Below are 21320 nucleotides of genomic sequence, written 5' to 3' on the forward strand. Positions count from 1 at the left end.
AGGCTATTTACAATTTGTACAGAAACCAGATGGCAGTTATAAGAGTCGAGGGGCATGAAAGGGAAGCAGTGGTTGGGAAGGGAGTGAGACAGGGTTGTAGCCTCTCCCCGATGTTATTCAATCTGTATATTGAGCAAGCAGTAAAGGAAACAAAAGAAAAATTCGGAGTAGGTGTTAAAGTCCATGGAGAAGAAATAAAAACGTTGAGGTTCGCCGATGACATTGTAATTCTGTCAGAGACAGCAAAGGACTTGGAAGAGCAGTTGAACGGAATGGACATTGTCTTGAAAGGAGGATATAACATGAACATAAACAAAAGCAAAACGAGGATAATGGAATGTAGTCGAATTAAGTTGGGTGATGCTGAGAGAATTAGATTAGGAAATGAGACACTTAAAGTAGTAAAGGAATTTTGCTATTTGGGGAGCAAAATAACTGATGATGGTCGAAGTAGAGAGGATATAAAATGTAGACTGGCAATGGCAAGGAAAGCGTTTCTGAAGAAGAGAATTTTGTTAACATCGATTATAGATTTAAGTGTCAGGAAGTAGTTTCTGAAAGTATTTGTATGGAGTGTAGCCATGTATGGAAGTGAAACATGGACGATAAATAGTTTGGACAAGAAGAGAATAGAAGCTTTCGAAATGTGGTGCTACAGAAGAATGCTGAAGATTAGATGGGTAGATCACATAACTAATGAGGAGGTATTGAATAGAATTGGGGAGAAGAGAAGTTTGTGGCACAACTTGACAAGAAGAAGGGACTGGTTGGTAGGACATGTTCTGAGGCATCAAGGGATCACAAATTTAGCATTGGAGGGCAGCGTGGAGGGTAAAAATCATAGAGGGAGACCAAGAGATGAATACACTAAGCAGATTCAGAAGGATGTAGGCTGCAGTAGGTACTGGGAGATGAAGAAGCTTGCACAGGATAGATTAGCATGGAGAGCTGCATCAAGCCAGTCTCAGGACTGAAGACAACAACAACAACAGCAGTGTTTTATAAGCGGTCTCCTTTACAGATGACCCACATCTTCCCAAAATTCTGCCAATGAACCGAAGACGACTATCCGCCTTCCTCACAACTGCCATTACATGCTTGTCCCACTTCATATCGCTCTGCAATGTTATGCCCAAATATTTAATCGACGTGACTGTGTCAAACGCTACACTACGAATGGAGTTTTCAAACATTACGGGATTCTTTTTCCTATTCATCTGCATTAATTTACATTTATCTATATTTAGACTTAGCTGCCATGCTTTGCACCAATCACAAATCCTGTCCAAGTCATCTTGTATCCTCCTACAGTCACTCAACGACAACACCTTCCCATACACCACAGCATCATCAGCAAACAGCCACACATTGCTATCCACCCTATCCAAAAGATCATTTATGTAGATAGAAAACAACAGCGGACCTACCACACTTCCCTGGGGCACTCCAGATGATACCCTCGCCTCCGATGAACACTCACCATCGAGGACAGCATACTGGGTTCTATTACTTAAGAAATCTTCGAGCCAGTCACATATTTGGGAGCCAATCCCATATGCTCGTACCTTAGTTAGGAGTCTGCAGTGGGGCACAGAGTCAAACGCTTTCCAGAAGTCAAGGAATATGGCATCCGTCTGATACCCTTCATCCATGGTTCGCAAGATATCGTGTGAAAAAAGGGCGAGTTGCATTTCGCAGGAGTGATGCTTTCTAAAGCTGTGCTGATACATGGACAGCAACTTCTGTGTCTCGAGGAAATTCATTATATTCGAACTGAGAATATGTTTGAGAATCCTGCAACAAACCGATGTTAAGGATATTGGTCTGTAACTTTGAGGATCCATCCTTGTACCCTTCTTATATTCAGGCGCACCTGCGCTTCTTTCCAGTCGCTCGGGACTTTACGTTGGGCAAGAGATTCGCGATAAATGTAAGCTAAGTAAGGAACCAATGCAGTAGAGTACTTTCTGTAAAACCGAATTCGAATCCCATCAGTACTTGGCGATTTATTTATTTTCAACCCATTCGGCTGCTTCACAACCCCGGGGATGTCTATCACTATGTCCTCCATACGGGAATCTGTACGAGACTCAAACGGCGGTATGTTTGTACGATCCTCCTGCGTGAAAGATTTCTCAAATGCTAAATTTAAAATTTCAGCTTTTGTTTTGCTGTCTTCCGTTGCCATGCCAGACTGATCAGTTAGTGCCTGGATGGAAGCCTTCGATCCACCTACCGATTTTACGTAAGACCAGAATTTCCTTGGGTTTTCAGCGAGATCTTTTGCTAAGGTATGAAGGGGGTAGTGGTTGTATTCTTCGCGCATCACTCTTTTTACAGCAGCACAAATGTCTTTACTCATGTTGTCCACAGCATCAATGTTTTTTTGAAACAACAACCAATTTTGATTGATGCTCACAAAATTCATCACTAACATAAGCACAGACATTATGCAAATCTGAAAATAGTCTTCTCTGAAGGTGACAGATTACTAAATGTTGAACAAAATTATTTTATAAACTGATGAGTTAGGTTTTTGTTAAAATCATGTCAACTTATGAAATATGTTTATTTCCATAACATTGTTTCTGTAAATACTTACTGTAAACAAACTACTTGGCCAGTTTCTGAGCTGCCATTGTTTTAACAGTAACAAATTTTAAAACAATAGTAATGCCACATATCAGTCACAACCCCTAGAAGACTTCCTTTCAATCTGAAAATGTAACTGCCATAGACTGCTGCATAAAGTATTGTTATTGTTAGATCTGTAAGGTGGACATAGGGCAAATACTTGATACTAGTGGCATGAAATCTTCAGATTTAAACTAGTACAAAACTAGAGGGCCATCATAAAGAAAAGTCTGACTAGTAGTACGTAAATCTTTTACACTACATATGCTACATGTTTCTGAATACAAATGTATTCAATTGAAAAGTTGTTCAGTTGAATAGGAGGGACTACTTAAAACAATTTTGTTAACTTTTCCAATTTGCTTTACAGTTGTGCATTGCTATAGTTGGAGTTGAGTCTTGAAGGAAGAACAGCAAATAGAGCCTTTTAAGGGAACTGTGGTTTGAGGCTTGATTATTTGTTACTCTTGATAAATAGAATGACTTAATAACTGTCCTGGTTAGAATGGACTGCACACAAAGCTATTTTTATGGTAGGTGTAAGGGACCTAAAAGTATTAGGGTAAGATTCAAAGAAGTGACCCCCCCACAGACAAAACTATTAAAATTGTAGTGATAAATTGTCGAAGTATTCACGAGGCAGTCATAAAAAGTAGTTGAGATAATATGATACCACGTAGAGAAAGCTGAAATGGACAGCAGTGAGATTTTTGGGATGAATCTAAGTGTGTATTGAAAGGAAGGCAAAAGGGAAATGGAAATTTGTGTGTATGAATCACAGTAGACAAGAAACTCATATCCACCACGATACAAAATTGAAACCGCATCCAAGATTGTTTGAGAAGACTTAGTTCCAAGGATGGTCATAAACTATTGGATCCGTCTGTCAACCAAAAAATTTCAAAGAAACCTCCATTTCCTGGTAAGGATGTTCATCAATCATACTGTCATCATTAGAAGAGACTTTAATCCTCCAACAATCAGTGGGGGAAATTACAGTTTTGTAAGAGTTTCGTGTGACAAGACCTCCTGGAAAATTATTCTAAAAGCCTTCTCTGAAAGCTGGATAGATCAGTTACTTTGGGAACCCAACAATGGAAATACTTCAGACTTAAAGGCAAAAAACGGACCTAATCTGTTTGAGGATGCCCATATTAAAACTGGTGTCAGTAATCATGAGGCAGTTGTAGCAGCATATATTATCAGAGTACAAGTGGTAGCTAAAACAAGTAGAAAGATTTACATATAAACAAAATGCTGCATAACATTTCAAAGAGGAGATCAAAAAATTTGCCTTTGGGCAGGAGTACATAGAAGAACTGTGGCTCAAGTTTAAAAGAATAATTGCTCATGCATGTGATAGATATATTCCAGTGGAACACTTCATGTTAAGGAGGATCCTCTACAGTATACAATCACCATAAAAAACCTCGCACCTTTCTCACATAACATCGTAAAAGCCATGGATCAAGGAAATCGGGTAGAAGCAAAATTTCTTGGCTTCTGAAAAGCATTTGACTCTGTACCATACTAACATTTATTAACAAAAGTATGATTATGTGAGGTATCAAACAGAATTTGTCACTGAACTGATGATTTCATGGTAGGCTGGATGCAGCTTGTTATCTTGGAAGGAGAGTCATCAGCAAAAGTAGAAGTAATTTTAGGTGTACCCCAGGGAACTGTATCAGTATCCTTATTTGTGTTGTATGTTAATGACCTTGCAGACAATATTAATAGTAACCCCAGAATTTTGGCAGATGGTGCAGTTATCTCTAATGAAGTACAGTTTTAAAAAATCTGCAGAAATATTCAGTCACATTTCAAAAAGATTCCATTGCGTTGCAAAGATTTTAAATTCACTTTAAATGTACAGAAATGTAAAATTATGCCCTTCATGAAGTATCTCTAATATCAATGATTCACAACTCGTACAAATACCTGGGTGCAACAATTTGTAGGGATATGAAATTAAATGATCACTCATAGGTAAGGCAGGTGGCACACTCCAGTTCATTGCTAGGATACTGGCAAAGTGCAGTCAGTCTGCTAAGTATCATGTGCCACACAATTCATAGTGGTTTGCAGAATATGTATGTATATGTATTAAATAAATGTTGAAATAGACTGTTTTTAACATCAGGTTTGGTATACAATAAGTGGTGTTCCTTGAGCATTATGTACAAATTTATAAGCTTTTTATCTGTGATTCTCTGGTTTGAATTAGTGTGGGTCCAATCAATGTAATTTTCAAATTGGGGAAAGGTCTTTGCTGACTCATTTACACACACATTTGCATTCAGGTTATTTAATCGGCTGTTTTGACAGAGATGCAGAAACAACTTAATGGTCATTTACAGTCAAATAATGAGAACTCATCATGGCTGTTTAATCATGTCTATCCTTCATTGCATCACAAAAGAAATCATTATATAAATTTGTATTTATGTATTTTATTTACAGAATAATATTATTATTGTCACTGAATGGATTGCTAATGAAGTCAGTTCTACAAAAATTCGTCGTGCTTTACGCCGTTCGGAGACTGTGAAGTATCTCATCCCAGATTCAGTAATAGACTATATACAAAAGAATAGTCTATATAAGGCTAAAGACAAGTGAGTATGTTTGATTTAAACGAAGTCGTAAAGGTTTACTATTTGCTACATGATGCCCATACTTCGTCATAAATAGCAACTGAGATTTTCTCTCTCCTTTTGTACTTTATCCTATTTGCATGACATATTACTGCTTTTTTATTTATCAATATTTTGGTGGATATCTGTGTATTCTGTGACAGGCGCTGTTTTATTTTATTGTTCTGTTGTGCTTTCTCTCTCTGTGTTCCAGTATGTCACATACTTTATACTGGAGAAGCATTCACCCAGAGGATAATCTATAGTTTTCATAGATCATCAGCACCAATCTTTTTCATGTCTGTATGCATTCTTGTCTGCATTCCTATAGCAGTGAGTCTAGTTAAATCTTTCTTTCCCTTGATAAAAATTTCTCAATGTTCTTTTTTCCCCTGGCAGTGCTTATTACCTTGTGCCTATAAGTAGACTGGACATCAAACCCCTTCTCTTCTTGAAAGTTTTCTACCTTTCCGCAGTATTTCATACCACCTGTGTTTTTTCAAATTATGTTGTTTTATGTGAAATCCTTATTTCTCTGTCCGTACATATGGATGTCATGTAGCACTACTTCTGGACACTTGTCGTGGACACAACTCATACAAATCTGTCTCTGCTGTAGTCAGAGATAAACAATGAGTGGGAAACATTTACTATTGAAACTATTTAGTAATATAATATTTATTTGATTAAGTAATGTTCATAAATTATATAGCTGTGTTTCTTTTGAAAAACAAGTGTATAACCTAGCTATTTTAATTAAATAAAACAAAAAAAATCATGGAATCATAATTTTTCATTGAATAGCTAACATTAAATAATAAGGATGAGGTCAACAAGTATTGTCAAAGTGGACAAAAATGAAAATCATCACAACAGAATAGTGAGAAGAAATAGTTGACTGTGTGAAAGTAGCCATCACTTTTTACATGTAGAATTCTGTGAATCGACATGTTTGGGATGAGATGTGGTTGGCCATTGGAACAGCAGTAGTTGTACTTGTTGCTCCATTACTATCAAGAAGCAGCAGTTGTTCCTAAACTTCAAAGATGTTCTGGCAGTGGCACGGATGGAATTAGAATAATTGAGAGCTGCACATGGCAGCAGTAATATTGACAATAGGGTAAATGACTGCCAAATTGGGCAGTAGGCTGTGGACAAAAATGTGCAGATAACCCAAGAAATTCAGGACAAGTTGAGGAAATGGTACTGGTTATATACACAAAAGTGGAATAAAGTTCCAGCCCACAGACCAAAAATGAGTATTGCACTGATCAAATCTTGTGCTTCATTAACAGGCTTGGAAAGAAACAAAAAACCAGTTCTACCAATTTGCAGGTCTGCAACAAGAAACATTTTAGATTTCATTGGGCAGTTAAAAAGAGAACTAATAAACAACTGGAAAGTCATAATGTGATGATTTTGATATTGATTCCACCAAAGATAGTACTAATTGAGTGCACCTAGAGCTACTGATGCACAGTTTTGGTTTGTTCCCCATAGAAGCATTCCTGACATGACTGAACAGATGTAGTGCAACAGCAATTCATAATTTATTTGAAAATGTCTTTTGTGAAATAGAATTGGACCCCATAATAAAGGTGTGTACGATTGTAATCACTAAGGGGCAGTTATAAACCCCCACCGTCAATAAGGTTTTACTGAGGTGGGGGTGGCATAGTGGTTAGACACTGGACTCGCATTCGGGAGGACGACGGTTCAATCCCGGGTCCGGCCATCCTGATTTAGGTTTTCCGTGATTTCCCTAAATCACTCCAGGCAAATGACAGGATGGATCCTCTGAAAGGGCACGGCCGACTTCCTTCCCCATCCTTCCCTAATCCGATGAGACCGATGACCACGCTGTCTGGTCTCCTTCCCCAAACAACCAACCAACCGAGGTGGGAAGAAGCAGTTTCGTTGAGTCATAAATGCTTGGCCAGTGTATTCAGAGAGAACTTGCTGAATGAACAGTGAGAAGTAGTTTACCAATATCACATAGTAGGCTATAAATATAATTCTTTCCAAAAACAGTGGAACCTGAGAGGAAGTGTGGCTACCATCTGAGAGGAAATGTCTGCTGAGTCAGAGGACTAGCTCCAGTCAAAACTTGAAGATATCTTAAAAACAATACTGTAAACTTCTTCATTGCACTGCCAAAAAAGTGAAAGCCATCCCCTAGAAATAAAAAAAATAAAAATTCGAAGCACAAAGCATAGTCAATTTGATGTTTTATTAGGCATGAAATGAATAAAGTCTCAAGGCAAGTGGTGTTCACTTCCCAGATGACAATAGTAGTGTGACAGATAATGTTAAATTCAAATCATTTGTTATTAAATTCAGTGAAATTTTCTTAACAGTAGCTGAAGACATTTTAGACATCCCTTGCCTACTCCTACAGCAGACATCAATTTCCTCAAATCAGTTGTTAGTTAGATCACAAAAATCATGTCATCATGGAAAACAGTAATTTTTCTAGCTGTGATGGGGTTCCAACGAAGTTATTGAAATCTTGCACGACTCAATCACACCACATTGAGTTACCTTCACCATCAGTCAATGAGGCAAGGAGTTCCTCCTGAAGACAAAAATATGCTGTAATAACACATAGTTATAAAAGTGAAGAACAGCAAGTGTCCTCTAATTATGGAGACATCTCCCTCCTTCCTGTGTTCTCTCAATTTTCTGGGAGGCTTCTTCAAGCACTCTGAGATTCTTATACTCACATGCTAATATATTTACTTTGTAATGGTGTTTATGGTTAATAACAAGAGTAAATTTTGAATTAATTGTGAAATTTTCAACCACAGTACTAGAAGTAAAACGTAATTTCTATGTGAACTGTGTATCCCTGTCTGTTGTTCATAAAGGAGTTTAATATTCTGGTGCAAAAGACTTCATGGCTTCATCTTTTTGGCAAACATGACACAGGCACAAAGAAATCTTAAAATGGTCAAAATGAAATTAATGGAGTACCTTATTAGATGCCACTATATAATTTATGACAAAAATTGATCTATATGATAATAATTCCTTTTAACACTTATAACAGGATTGCTACAAGTTCCGGGTATTGGAGAAATTAGGGAATTTCGAACTTGTCAAGGAAATTGGGGAAATAAAAAAAAGAAACAAAAGCTCTAAAAATCTTGTTTTTGTAGATGACATGGTTTGTTTGCTGCGGTGTTATGCATTGTCAGTGGCTGGCCGCAGCGGAGTACGTGCGCTGCTTCCCTACTCCTTCATTCTTATGCTTCACCCCTTCCTACTACTCCCCTCAGCTTGCAGTCAGTGCTGCCACCACTTCTTGCTGCTAGTCTAGCAGCCACTGTCGCGAGATAGGGAGGTGTGAGGAGTGGTTTGTTTGGATCTGATTATCAGAGATTGTTGATGCAGAGGCCAGAGATGGCAGTGATGTGTGCACGAGATGTGGCTTAGTGATTGTGTGAATGTGTGTGTGCTCTCATTTTCTCACAAAGGCCATGGCCAAAAATTTAGTTGTGAGAGTATGATTGTCTTTTCTACATGCCTGTCTGCAGCTCAGTGATCATCTTCATGGTGAATTGCTACCTATCCTCGTTAGTATTGATTCTCAGAGTATTTGCGCAAGATATTTGTTGCATACATTGATCACTGTGGTCTCAGTTTATCAACATGGTGTCTGTGATACATGAATAGATGACCACACAAGTGGGCCAAAACCACAGGCCATTTCTGCGGGTATTTCTAATTGATCAGGCTTGCCGATTTGAAGCCCACCATTTCCCAATAATGTGCAGGCCCTGCCCAGCGGATATAGTCTCACTGATCTGCCTACAGGCTTGTGTGTGTGTGTGTGTGTGTGTGTGTGTGTGTGTGTGTGTGTGTGACACATAATGTGATGGATTTTCATGGTTTATCCAAGGACCCAGGACTGCCATGCTCCTCGGCAGGCCAGAGGCCACGGATGATGGGATTAAGGAATTGTGACTCTCTCTCCACAAGTACATTGTACAGTGGGTTGTTTTATAGATATTTTATTTATTCCAGTATATTTTGGCACTTCAAAAGTAATTTATGTGTTAGAAAGCACAGATTGTAAGAAGAAGAAAATTGTGGCAGTCACTGTCAGTTTGTACGCTGTGTACTCATATATTTCTCAAAAAAAAATCGCAGAACAGCTGTAAAATAATAAATATAACACAGTGGGTAATAACAGACAGTAACAAACATAGTAGAGCCAACATTTTATTGGTGGTCACCTATAGTGTTGGTTTACATAACTCTTCCCTGCATTATACACTTCTTTCAGTAGGCCTACATTTTTCTGAGGTTATTTATGAAATCAGTAAAGGTATTTTAAATCTATCTTGTGACTCCAAGGAAATGTGTGTTTTTGTCACCAAATGTCCTTCATTTTATTTAAATAAAGTAACAGTGGTCTTAATGAAACACACATACCACTAGGTTTGCCTTATCCTTCTACTAACACTTCATTACAGATCTTGATGTTAGTACTTAAGATTTTTGCTCACACGGGGGAGAAATATAAAAGTTCTTACATATTTTGTCAACTTATGTCTTTACTTACCCTTGAGATCTCAAAATTTGTCAGGGAAAAATACTAAAACTTTTATGGAAATCAGGGATGGGGGTAATGTGTGGCAACTCTGAATATAAACATTAAAGAGACTTTAACTTTCCCATTATGTAAGCAGCTACTGATAATGTGTGTTCTGGAAACTAAGCAAAAGTATAAAGATATGCATGTGCTTAGTTTCAATATTTAGATAAATACAGCAGTTATGTAAGATGAAGAGGAGTTACTTTTCCAGATTAGGCACTTTTTATTGAAGCTTCAGAAACAGGTCATCAGAAATACGTGTACTGCACATCAGAGTGAATTGTCATCCAGTATCTAAAACCGTGGCACTTTTAACCATCCTCTACTTATACATCTACGAGGTAATAATATTTGTGTACGTGAACCAGAGTTATTCAAAGAAAATCATTTTGATTGTTTGTAAAACACAATGAATAAAGATAGTTTTATGCTTCCTGTTCTTCAACTAATAATTCAGATTTTTGAATATATGGGAATGAAAATTTTCAACAGGCTAAAAAAGAAAGACATTCTGAATATGAAGCTGGGTCCATTGAAAAAGAAGGTACTTGATAATCTGTTATGGAAGTGTTGCTACTTGATGGAAGAATTCATGAAGGATGGTCTGATAATTTAAACCAGATGTCATTGTTAATTAGCATTTTTACATAAATACACTACTGTGACAATTGCAAAGGAACTTCTGAAATTTGCTAAGGAGCAATTGCCAATTGCTACAGAACAGGTGATAATTGCCACAGAACCCCCACTCAGTGATAGTAAAAGGAAATATTGGGATTGGGACATGTTAACTGCAATGAAGTCTGTGCATGAACACTACAAGGGGGGACCCAAAAGTAACCGGAATTTCTTTCTAGAGAAGTGTATACTTTATTGTTTTCAAATACAATCTTAATCTCCTTCGAAGTACTCTCTATTAGCATTAATACACTTGTCTAAACGTTCATTCCAGTGCTCGAAGCACCTTTTAAATTCATCCTCTTTGATATCTGCTAGAACTTCCATGACATTGTGTTTTACATCTTCCACATCCGCAAAACGCTTCCCTCTCAAGTCTCTTTTCATCCTCGGGAATAGGAAGAAGTCCGAGGGTGCTAAATCTGGCGAATAGGGCGCGTGGATCAAGGTGGTAGTCTTCGTTGAGGCCAAAAACTGGCGAATGCTGAGAGCCGTGTGCGCGGGAGCATTCTCGTGATTCAGGAACCACACGCCAGAATCCCACAAAGCCGGACGTTTTCGCAACAAACTTCTGCAAAGCCGTTTCATAACCTCCAAATAGAATTGTTGGTTTACTGTCTGGTTTTCAGGGACAAATTCAGAGTGTATGATCCCTTTGATGTCAAAAAAACAGATCAAAATCGTTTTCACATTCGATTTCACTTGTCGAGCTTTTTTTGGTCGAGGTGACTTCCATTGTAATGACTGTTGTTTACTCTCTGGATTGTACCCATAGCACCATGACTCACCACCTGTAATGATTTTGTTGGAAAAATGTGGATCAACTTTGAACGTGTCCTTCATTTCGAGGCTTGAACGCGATGATCCTTTTGATCTCCGGTAAGAAGCTTCGGCACAAATTTTGCTGCCACTCTTTGCATCCCCAAATCGATGGTCAAGATGTGCTGAATTGAGCTCCAGGATAACCCAGACAAGTTTTCGAGTTGGTCGATTGTCCTGCATCGATCTTCACTGATGAGATCACAGATTTTGTCGATGTTGTCTTCGCTTCGAGCAGTTGAAGGTCGACCGGAATGGGACTGATCTTCAACCACCATTTCTCCCTTTTTAAACCAAGAAAACCATTTGTGCACTTGCGTTTTACTTAGAGCATAGTCTTTGTAGGCTGTCTGAATTATCACAACATTTTCTGCTGCATTCTTGCTGAGCAAGAAACAAAACTTCACTGCTGCACGTTGTTCGTAAGAACTAGCCATTTCCTCGTGTTACGTCTGCACTGTATGCACACTCAAAGAACTGCCAAAGAAAACACTTCTCACTGTTGGGTGACACCACGTGGCAGAATGACTCAGCAGAGCTCCTACTACAACCCTCTGGTGGCACAACCTGCGACTACAAGTACATGATGTGCAGCATCACGAATCCAGTTACTTTTGTGTCCCCCCTCGCATATGCATTCAACTGTTCATGCAAAATGGTGTCTGGCGAAGTTTGTTGTGAAACCAATTGGTGTGACATTCCGTGTGGTATGGCAAAATGTCTGCAAGACATCACTTGAGTGCTTAGCATCATAGACAAGCATTTGTGGACATCATAGACAAGCATTTGTGGACATCATAGACAAGCATTTGTGGACATCATAGACAAGCAGTTGTGGATGGCTCAAAGCTTGTCAAAGTGTCACTACTGTAGCCATAGTAATGGGTGTGTCCAAATGTGTCATATCATGGTTAAAAAAACAAGGCTGAAGATGGAAATGCTATGCAAAATCATGCCAGTTTTCACAGACAGGCCACCAAGCCACAAACATATTGATATGTTGCCCTAGTGTTAAAAAGGAACAGATCTCTAGGCAGTTCACTGCAGGCCTTGCAACTGCCACTGGTACAAATTTCTCTGCGAGAGCCATTTTGTGGCGATTAAATGAGGCTGGTTTGTGTGCTCAGAAATCAGTTAAATGCATCCCACTTTAACCACGCCATTGTTGAGAAAGAGTTTGTTGATGTAGGAAGCATGTTGGTTTGGTCAGAAAAACGCACCACAGAATATTCATGAACGTCGTCAGTATGGCCTAGATGTTACATTGTGGGAAGGCATTATGCACAATGGCTGAACACTGCTGCGTATCTTTTTGTGAGGTACTATTACAGTGCAGCATTATTGCTGGGAGATTATTTTGAATCATGTGCATCTGTTTACGGTTGTTGTACATCCTGACTTTCTGTTTATGGATGACAATGCCTGCCCAGACACAACTGCTGATGTGTCGGACATACTGGAAAGTGAAGATATTGCCCTATGGAATGGCCTGTGTATGCCCCGTATCTAAACCCTATAGATCGTGGTGGGATGCTCTTGGCAAACGTGTTTCTCATTGAACACCCCTCCCCTGACCGTGCAAGAACTGAATGCAGCCTTGAGACAGGAGTGAGAAAATATCCCCCAAGGGCTCCTCAACAGTTTGGTAGCCAGCATGAATAACAGGTGCAAGATGTGCATTAGTGCCCGAGGAGGGAATATTCCGTACTTAAGAGTCCAATGTTGATCTCTATGTTGGGAATCTGACATGTGTCAGACATGAACATTATTGATGTCTGTTATGCTGTTTTCTCATTTGGTGAGATCTGTACCATTTTTCATTTTAAATACACCAATCCACACACACACACACACACACACACACACACACACACACACACACACACACACACACAGTCAGTCTCGTGATTATCATTGTGAGTATGTTAGCATTAGTTATAATTTGTTGTTACATTAGGCTATCCATCCTAATGGGATTTATGGAATATAGTGTGTGAATGAAGTTCATAATTCGCAGCTTTGAAGGATAGTTCAAAAAAAAATCATATTGTTTCCAACATGTGAAGGCTGCAGAACATTATTGCAGTACATTCTGTTAAAGATTAGCTCTTATACTATGTCCATTATAATTATCCGGGCTGTTATGCCGTGGTCGGTTGATGAATTCTGTGGTGATTCCCAACGTTTGTCTCCGACTGCGGGAGACATCTTCAAGGGGGTCCGTAGCTTGATGGAAGGTCCAACACACACACTGGCTCGCTACTGACTGCCGCTAAATTCCGTGTCCGCGCGCCCCCACGCCGCGGCATGACGTCACGCCGCGGCCTGGGGGCGCGCGGACACGGAATTTAGCGGCAGTAAGTAGTGAGCCAGTGTGTGTGTTGGACCTTCCATCAAGCTACGGACCCCCTTGAAGATGTCTCCCGCAGTCGGAGACAAACGTTGGGAATCACCACAGAATTCATCAACCGACCACGGCATAACAGCCCGGATAATTATAATGGACATGATATTTCCGGCCGTGAAAGTTTACATTTTAGTAGCTCTTATACTATAATTATGCACCTGTTGATGTGTCTTCCATACAGATAAATGTATTCTGCTTTAAACAAATGGGCATCAAATCTTGTTTTTGTAAGATAATTAATTTTCAAGTTATGCTAAATTCATTGAAATGGAACACCAGGCTGCTTACTTCAAGCTAATCGTAATGTGCTGCAAGTTCATACAGTTTTCAAAGAGGGATGATAGGAATTCAATATGGAAATGTGGGTTTTCTGACTATAAACAGTAACATTGGCAAGTCCGTGTATTGATTCACTGATGGTAATTGTGAACGTGACAAATTCTATGCCATGAATGACTGAGTAGGAAAAAAAAATTTAATCTGCTCCATCAGAGAGCAAAATTCATGTAGGTTGTTTTGCCTAGGTAATGCTAGAGAAATACATTATGCAGAATGACAAGTTCTGATTTTCAGCAAGGTAAAGCTTGATAAAAATATCAAAGACTACCATCTCCAGAAGCAGTTGACTGCATGCTGGCAATGGCAGCAAGCATGAAGGTCTCTGGTGATTGAATCAGCCACAGCAGACCATGTATGTCACAACCTCAGCTGGGTGCAGGCAGTCTTAGACCATAAGAATGAGAAGAACACAAGGCTGTCAATAGCAGACTATGGACAGGGTGGTAGTGGCAGACATCACAGAATAGTAGCAGCTATTCAAGCACCTTGGCTCCTCAAAGGCTCCAACAGTACAGAACAGGGATTCCCTTAGTTTTGAACAACACGGTCACAAAAGCATTTCTCAATGAAGTAAGAAATTTCAACCAGCCAGAGATAGCAATCAGACTGAAAGCACTTGCTGCAAACAGTGACATAATGTTCCCATTGCGTTATCAGTATAAAGTCACAATTCCGTAGAGGCAACATCTTGGCAACATGTGGTATGTGGCTATACTGCGTTCATCGTGGAGTAACTCGACGAGGGTGACCCAAATCAACTTGATGCATATTACTCTATATAGTGAGCCAAACATTGGAAATTATTTCCAGCCATAGGTGCCACCCGGTAACAAGAAACAGCTCATTGCAACTTGTGCCAGCTTTCCGTCAGGCGGTGGATCAGTGGAGCCTATCCTGTGGAATGTGGAGTGTGCAATTGACATAATGACTTAATTTGTTGTGTAGTATCATATTCACATGAATCTTGGGACTTCAGAGCAGTGACTACAAGTGCAATAGGTTAAGAAGCATCTTGGCAACATGTGGTATGTGGCTATACTGCGTTCATCGTGGAGTAACTCGACGAGGCATCTTGCCAAGAAATGTGGTTGTAGTTTTTTTGAAATGAAGAAGAAAATCAAGAATCTGCAGACAGAATTTCATTGTAAACTTAAAAACCTTCAGTCTGTGTATGCTACAGTTTCTAACGCCACTATTTTCCTAATTTTCTGTACAAAATCTTGGGGAGAAACACATACCATACATACCCGAGTATAACAAGACCCCCCCCCCCTTTCTTTTCTTATTTTAAAAAAGAAATAAGGAAAATTTATTTTTAATGTATTTTGGCTAATCAGAATTGCAAACTGTTTTATTGACATAAAGTATCTACCAAAGAGGCAACAATATACCTATTCTAAACTTATGCCATTTATTGAGTGTCTACATTTTGATATTACCGTAGTTAGTCACAAATGAAGGCAGCTGAGTATAAGCTTGCTCTCTGCACGTGCATCACACATTCTCCGGCAGCCAGTGAGTGTTCATCAGTGTTCTGAGCACTCTGCTGTGAATGTTATATGCAGTGCAAGCATTATATGCGATCATTAGCAAGTTATTTAGTGCATTTTTATTCCATTTGTGCCAGTTGTCATGGCTGATGGTGGTGGTAAGTGACAAATCCTGCACAAGCAAGCAAGAGACATAATTTGTGGGATACATGCTTCTATCAGTCACAAAGCTCATGTGTGCGAGTTCCACGACTCGTGCTTGGAATGGCAACAATGCCGTCCCTGTCCTTGCCTCGACCTGTGCGAACTGCCATCATTCGTGGATTGGACTATAGGAGAAATAAAATAAACAAAAATAAATGGTTTACATTAATTTTTGGACCATTTTCTTTTGTTCATTAAGCCTATAGTCTGCAATATTTTTAATCATCATCTTCCTAATACACAGCTGTTAAATTTATATCTTCATTGTTACAAATATTTGGCTGTTTCTTCTACATACATTGCTATTTCTGTGGTGGTTGTTATGGTGGGACTTGGAAACACAGCTGTTCCTCCTCCCCCCCCCCCCCAAGCATCAGCTGTGATACTGCTCATGCCATAATAACAGAGCGTCTGAAGTTCCATACAATACGGACACAGTGGATTCCTCAAAGGCTGGCAGAGGAGCAGAAGCTGAAGAGGATGTGAACATCACTGCAGCAACTGGAATGTTATCATGATGCAGAATATAGTTTCCTATGCTTTGTCACAGGAGATGAAACATGATATCATCATTTTGAGCCAGAGAGCAAGTGTCAGAGCCAAGAATGGAGGCAAGTGGCCTCGCCCCCCGCCAAAAAAATCCAAAGCCTTGCACAGCACCTTTCTCTTTGACTGCAAGGGCCTACTGCACATTGACTTTCTGGAAGAGAGCACCGCAATTTTTCTCCCAGTGGCATGTGGACACCTTGCAAAAATTGGTGTGCATCCTCAAATCCAAAAGCCCATGAAAGTTGACACAGTGTCATTCTGTTGCATAATAATGCGTGGTCACATGTTGCGAAGGTTGTTTAGACTATGCTGTAGAAGTTTTGCTGCAAGCCCTTGCACACCCTCAGTACAGTCCCACGATGCCCCCATGTGATTTCCATATTTTTGGAGCCCTGAAAAAAGACATTTGGGGCCATCGATTTGCTTTGAAGTGGTGAATGCCTGGGTACAATCTGGTTCTGCAGGCAACTGCAAACATTTTTCATTGAAGGGACTGACTATCTTGTCTTACAATGGAGCATAATACAAAATCTGTAGTGATTATGTTCAAAATAATAAACATTTTTTTTCCCATCTGTCTCGTTTTCATTTGACTATCGCTTATATTTTCACCAGTCAGTGGGCCAGTGGGATTAGCTTTACAAACTCATGACTGGCCCTTGGTATATTTGGTGCCATTGTATTCGTCCGTAAAAATAAAAATAAAGAATGGAATTTCGACATTGGGCTACCACGTGCTTCTGGCCATGCTAAAGTTCTTTCTAGGATAGTCAGGTTCTTTAAGTTGCTATTTTCTAATGGCATATTAAGTATATTTCTGTTGCCCTGCAATAGTTGCTGTCTGCTGATGATGTTTCTTGTGTCTGAGTGGTGGGCATAGGTTTCAGAGAGATATACCAAGCCATCTGTCAATAATCTGCTAAGAGGCCATCAACAGAAAGATGTATTCTTGTCATAGCAATATCTCATCCTTTCCCACTAACTGCTGTTGTGGGCTGAATCGCACACAGTTCTTATACACTAATATCTGGAATCATGTCGCATGCAATTACACTCTACCACACATCAGATCAGATCACTTCACTTTTATCTTCTCATAAAACGCCTTCGCTGTTATCTTTACCACCCCCCCCCCCCCCCCCCCACACACACACACACACACACACACACACACACACATAATGTGCATGCGTGCGTGTGTGTGTGTGTGTGTGTGTGTGTGTGTGTGTGTGTGTGTGTGTGTGTAGTGGTAAAGATAACAGCGAAGGCGTTTTATGTGAAGATAAAAGTGAAGTGATCTGATCTGATGTTTGGTAGAGTGTAATTGCATGCGACATGATTCCAGATATTGGTGTATAAGAACTGTGTGCGATTCAGCCCACAACAGCAGTTAGTGGGAAAGGATGAGATATTGCTATCACAAGAATACATCTTTCTGTTGATGGCCTCTTAGCAGATTACTGACAGATGGCTTGGTATATCTCTCTGAAACCTATGCCCACCACTCAGACACAAGAAACATCATCAGCAGACAGCAAAACCCACATCCTTTTGTCTTTCCCTCTCCTTCCCTCTTTCCTGATGAAGCAACCTTAGGTTGCGAAAGCTCGAATTTTGTGTGTGTGTTTGTATTTGTGTTTGTTTGTGTGTCTATCAGCATACCAACGCTTTCATTTGGTAAGTTACATCATCTTTGTTTTTAGATATATTTTTCCCACGTGGAATGTTTCCCTCTATATATTTTGCAGGATCACAGAATTGCTACAGTTCTTATTGTTCACAAACATTTGCTTGCACAGTAATCTTTAGATAGCTTCCAAATAGTAACCTATTATGAATTAAAGACAACATTTACTACTCATACATTTTGAGCATGTCATTGTATTAGTTCCAGGTGAGTCGCATTCTGATGCTGTTTATCATTATTACGTCAGTTTCCTGCAATAAGCAGGAGATAGAGCTGTGAGCATCTACTTTTCAGCCTCCTGTTCCCTTAGTAGTACATGCATAGTTAATAGTGACATACTTAGTTTTAAAAGTTGTTTATCACATAAACTTCATCTGTGGGATTCTGTGCTAACTACAGAACATATGAGAGTATGGTGTTTGTGTATGGTAGAGGAGCAGCCAAAATTATGCAGATGGCTGCCATTAATAAAATAGTAGTGCATGAGGTTTTATGACAGGAAAGAATTTAAAATGCAGAAATGCAAATACTATTAAGTGCAAAATTGAACCAAAAATGTTGTATACCCACTTTCAGGAACAATGTTACAAAATAACTCACATGCAACATGAAAACTGCAGTTATGAAAGTGAGTGGTTTGCCCATCAAACACTAAACTGGTTGTCTGACAAAATAGGCACAGAATATTAGATGAACTGGAACACATTTAGGTTGAAACAGTGGGAAGAAATTCATATGCTGTAAATGCATTATGAGGGTTTTTGTTGAGAATCTGCTGATTTGTGACTGTGTATGGGACCACCATCAGCACCACTCAGCAGTGAAAGATCTTAATCAATGCTATGGGAGCATTTAGAAAGACCCTGACCGCATTGCATTTCATATTTTTCTGCACAAGAAAAAAATAATCATCTTCTTTCATGATACTTCAAATGAATCTGCTGACAAGAGAATCCAGTAGCATCAGACTTCCTCTCAGAATGAAAGTAAAGTCTGTAATCAGATCACTGAAGATTTGAAATTATGCCACATCTACAATAATCAGGTTTTCATTCTATATTCTTTTAGTAAGATACGTAATGTAAATATATGCAGAACTGTTAACAAATGCTTATCTGACAGCTACTAGAATACGTGGTAGGGATAACGAGTAGCCTGTGCAGTATTAAACCGCACCGCTGTCATCAGGGTGTACCCAACCAGTGCTCAGTAGCTCACAATTGCCGTAACATATTGTGTGGTCATAAAGTTTACGGGTGAAAACGGCAATGTGAATTTTTGTTAGTAACTGGTGGTTGAGTACAGTGTGACACCATAGTTACCAGTACACTGAGGAATTTTTAGAGGAACTTTGTGACTAAAAAATTATTTGCTGCATGTTGACCAGTTGTACCAACCACAACAGATAAATAAGTTACGAATTAAGTTTCATGCATTTCATAAAAGCAATGAAGGAAAAAGAAAATGGATAAATGGTTGTAAACATGCAGATTCATTTTAGTTGAAAATGCTCGTATTTTATCAACACATTTTACTGATTTAGATTATGAAAGGGATTTGAAAAGTGATCTGTTGAATATTCATTTGAAACACTAGTTGAAGACTGATGCTCTTTCAACTCTTAAATGTATAAGTCAACAGCAAGTGATTAAGGAATGACGGTGTACTAACTGGTCATCTGAAGACATTGCAGAAGCTGCAACTTTACATTGCCTATCTTACAAAACATTATCTTTCATCACTACTTTGCTGTAATGCATTTCATAAGGGAAAACACTTCCGTCAGAATGAAAGCTATCAGCTATGCGAAAAATGCAAAGGTAGTAAGCGAATTGAGAGTGAACAAAGACAGAAACTGAAAAAAAAATTGTAACTTTAATTTTCTGGAATAGAAAAGGAAAACCTCTTAATGCACTTAGTGACTTTAAAATGATATTGTAGGGAGTTTCTCAGTACTACAGGTTTAAGAGGTCTAAGCCTGTGAAGAGTCTCTTCTCCCAGAAAAAAAGTGGTGTCCTCAAAGATGGTGAAAGAGGTAGGCATGCTTTGGAGGCTTTACACTAGCATTTCACCAACTGTAGAAAAAGTATTTTAACTGATGTAAATTTTAATAATAGTAACATTAAATACACTAAAACATGGAAAATCTTGATTACATTCATACCTGCATATTAGTTAAATGTGTATGACGGTAAGCACCAGTGCAGTGCATTGTGGCAAGTGTGTTCACGGTGACATTACAGCTCACAGTCATTACAGCTCACAGTCTGCCCACATTTCACCAGCGGAGAGTATTAAAATCCTATTGGTTAACTGCCGAAGCCTTTGCAACAAAATTCCAGAGTTTGAATCACTCCAGAAATGCTGTGAAGTTCACATAATATCCATTGAGATAGAAATTGAAGCTGCATGTGAGATTGTTTGTGCAAGACTCAGTATCAGGAATGGGCATAAAATGATGATTGGATTCTTGTATCGCCCACCAGACTCATCTCCTCATATAACTGAAAACTTTAGAGAAAACATCAGTTCATGTATATGTAAGTTCTCCAGTCGTACTGTAGTCATCGATGGAGACTTTAATCAACCAACAAATAATTGGGAAAAATTACAGTTTTGTTAGTGGTGGGCATGATAGGACATCCTGAAAAACAGAAAAGGCAATGTAAATGCCTTTTCTGAAAACTACCTGGAACAGATAAATTGTAGCCCCATTCATGATGGAAAGTATATTAGATGTAATGACAATAAATATACCTTTACTCTTTGAGGATGTCAACGTCGAAAGTGGTATCAGTGACAGTACGTGGTTGTGGCAACAATGATTGTGCAAAGGACAACTAAAACAAGCAGAAAGATAACGATGTTCAGTAAACTAGATAAAAAATGAGTGTTTTTATATCTCAGTGAGGAATGTGAAACTTCCAGTACTGGGCAGGATCATGTAGAGGAACTCTGGCTCAAGTTTAAAAGAATAGTTGACCATGCACTGAATTGATGTGTACCCAGTAGAACAGTTCATAAGGGGAGGGACCCTCGGTATACAGTCACTATAGAGAAACAGAGATTACTACATAATAGGTGTAGGGTTATAGGTAGAGAGCTGCTGGATGAAACACGTTTAGCTGTCAAGTGATGCCTTCAGTGACTACCTTAGCAGAATACTATCAAATGATGTTACACAGAACCAAAAGAAATTCAGCTTCTATGTGAAGGATGTGGCTGTGTTAGCCCCCATCATCTAATTATACTCTGTCATAGATCCCTCAAACAAAAA

At 39.1% G+C, this 21320-nt stretch overlaps 1 protein-coding gene across 2 annotated transcripts in view; it reads left to right on the top strand.

Annotated features, from left to right (window-relative positions):
- LOC126473429 (nicotinamide/nicotinic acid mononucleotide adenylyltransferase 1) overlaps positions 1 to 21320 on the top strand; it is a 104130-nt gene that overhangs the window by 30850 nt on the left and 51960 nt on the right. For both annotated transcript variants that reach the window (XM_050100468.1, XM_050100469.1), the window contains exon 5: positions 5098 to 5252. In XM_050100468.1, coding sequence (XP_049956425.1) covers positions 5098 to 5252 — 155 coding nt within the window. The remainder of the gene's footprint in view (positions 1 to 5097; positions 5253 to 21320) is intronic.

The sequence above is a fragment of the Schistocerca serialis genome, chromosome 4, assembly GCF_023864345.2.
Source record: "Schistocerca serialis cubense isolate TAMUIC-IGC-003099 chromosome 4, iqSchSeri2.2, whole genome shotgun sequence".
Classification (NCBI taxonomy): domain Eukaryota; kingdom Metazoa; phylum Arthropoda; class Insecta; order Orthoptera; family Acrididae; genus Schistocerca; species Schistocerca serialis.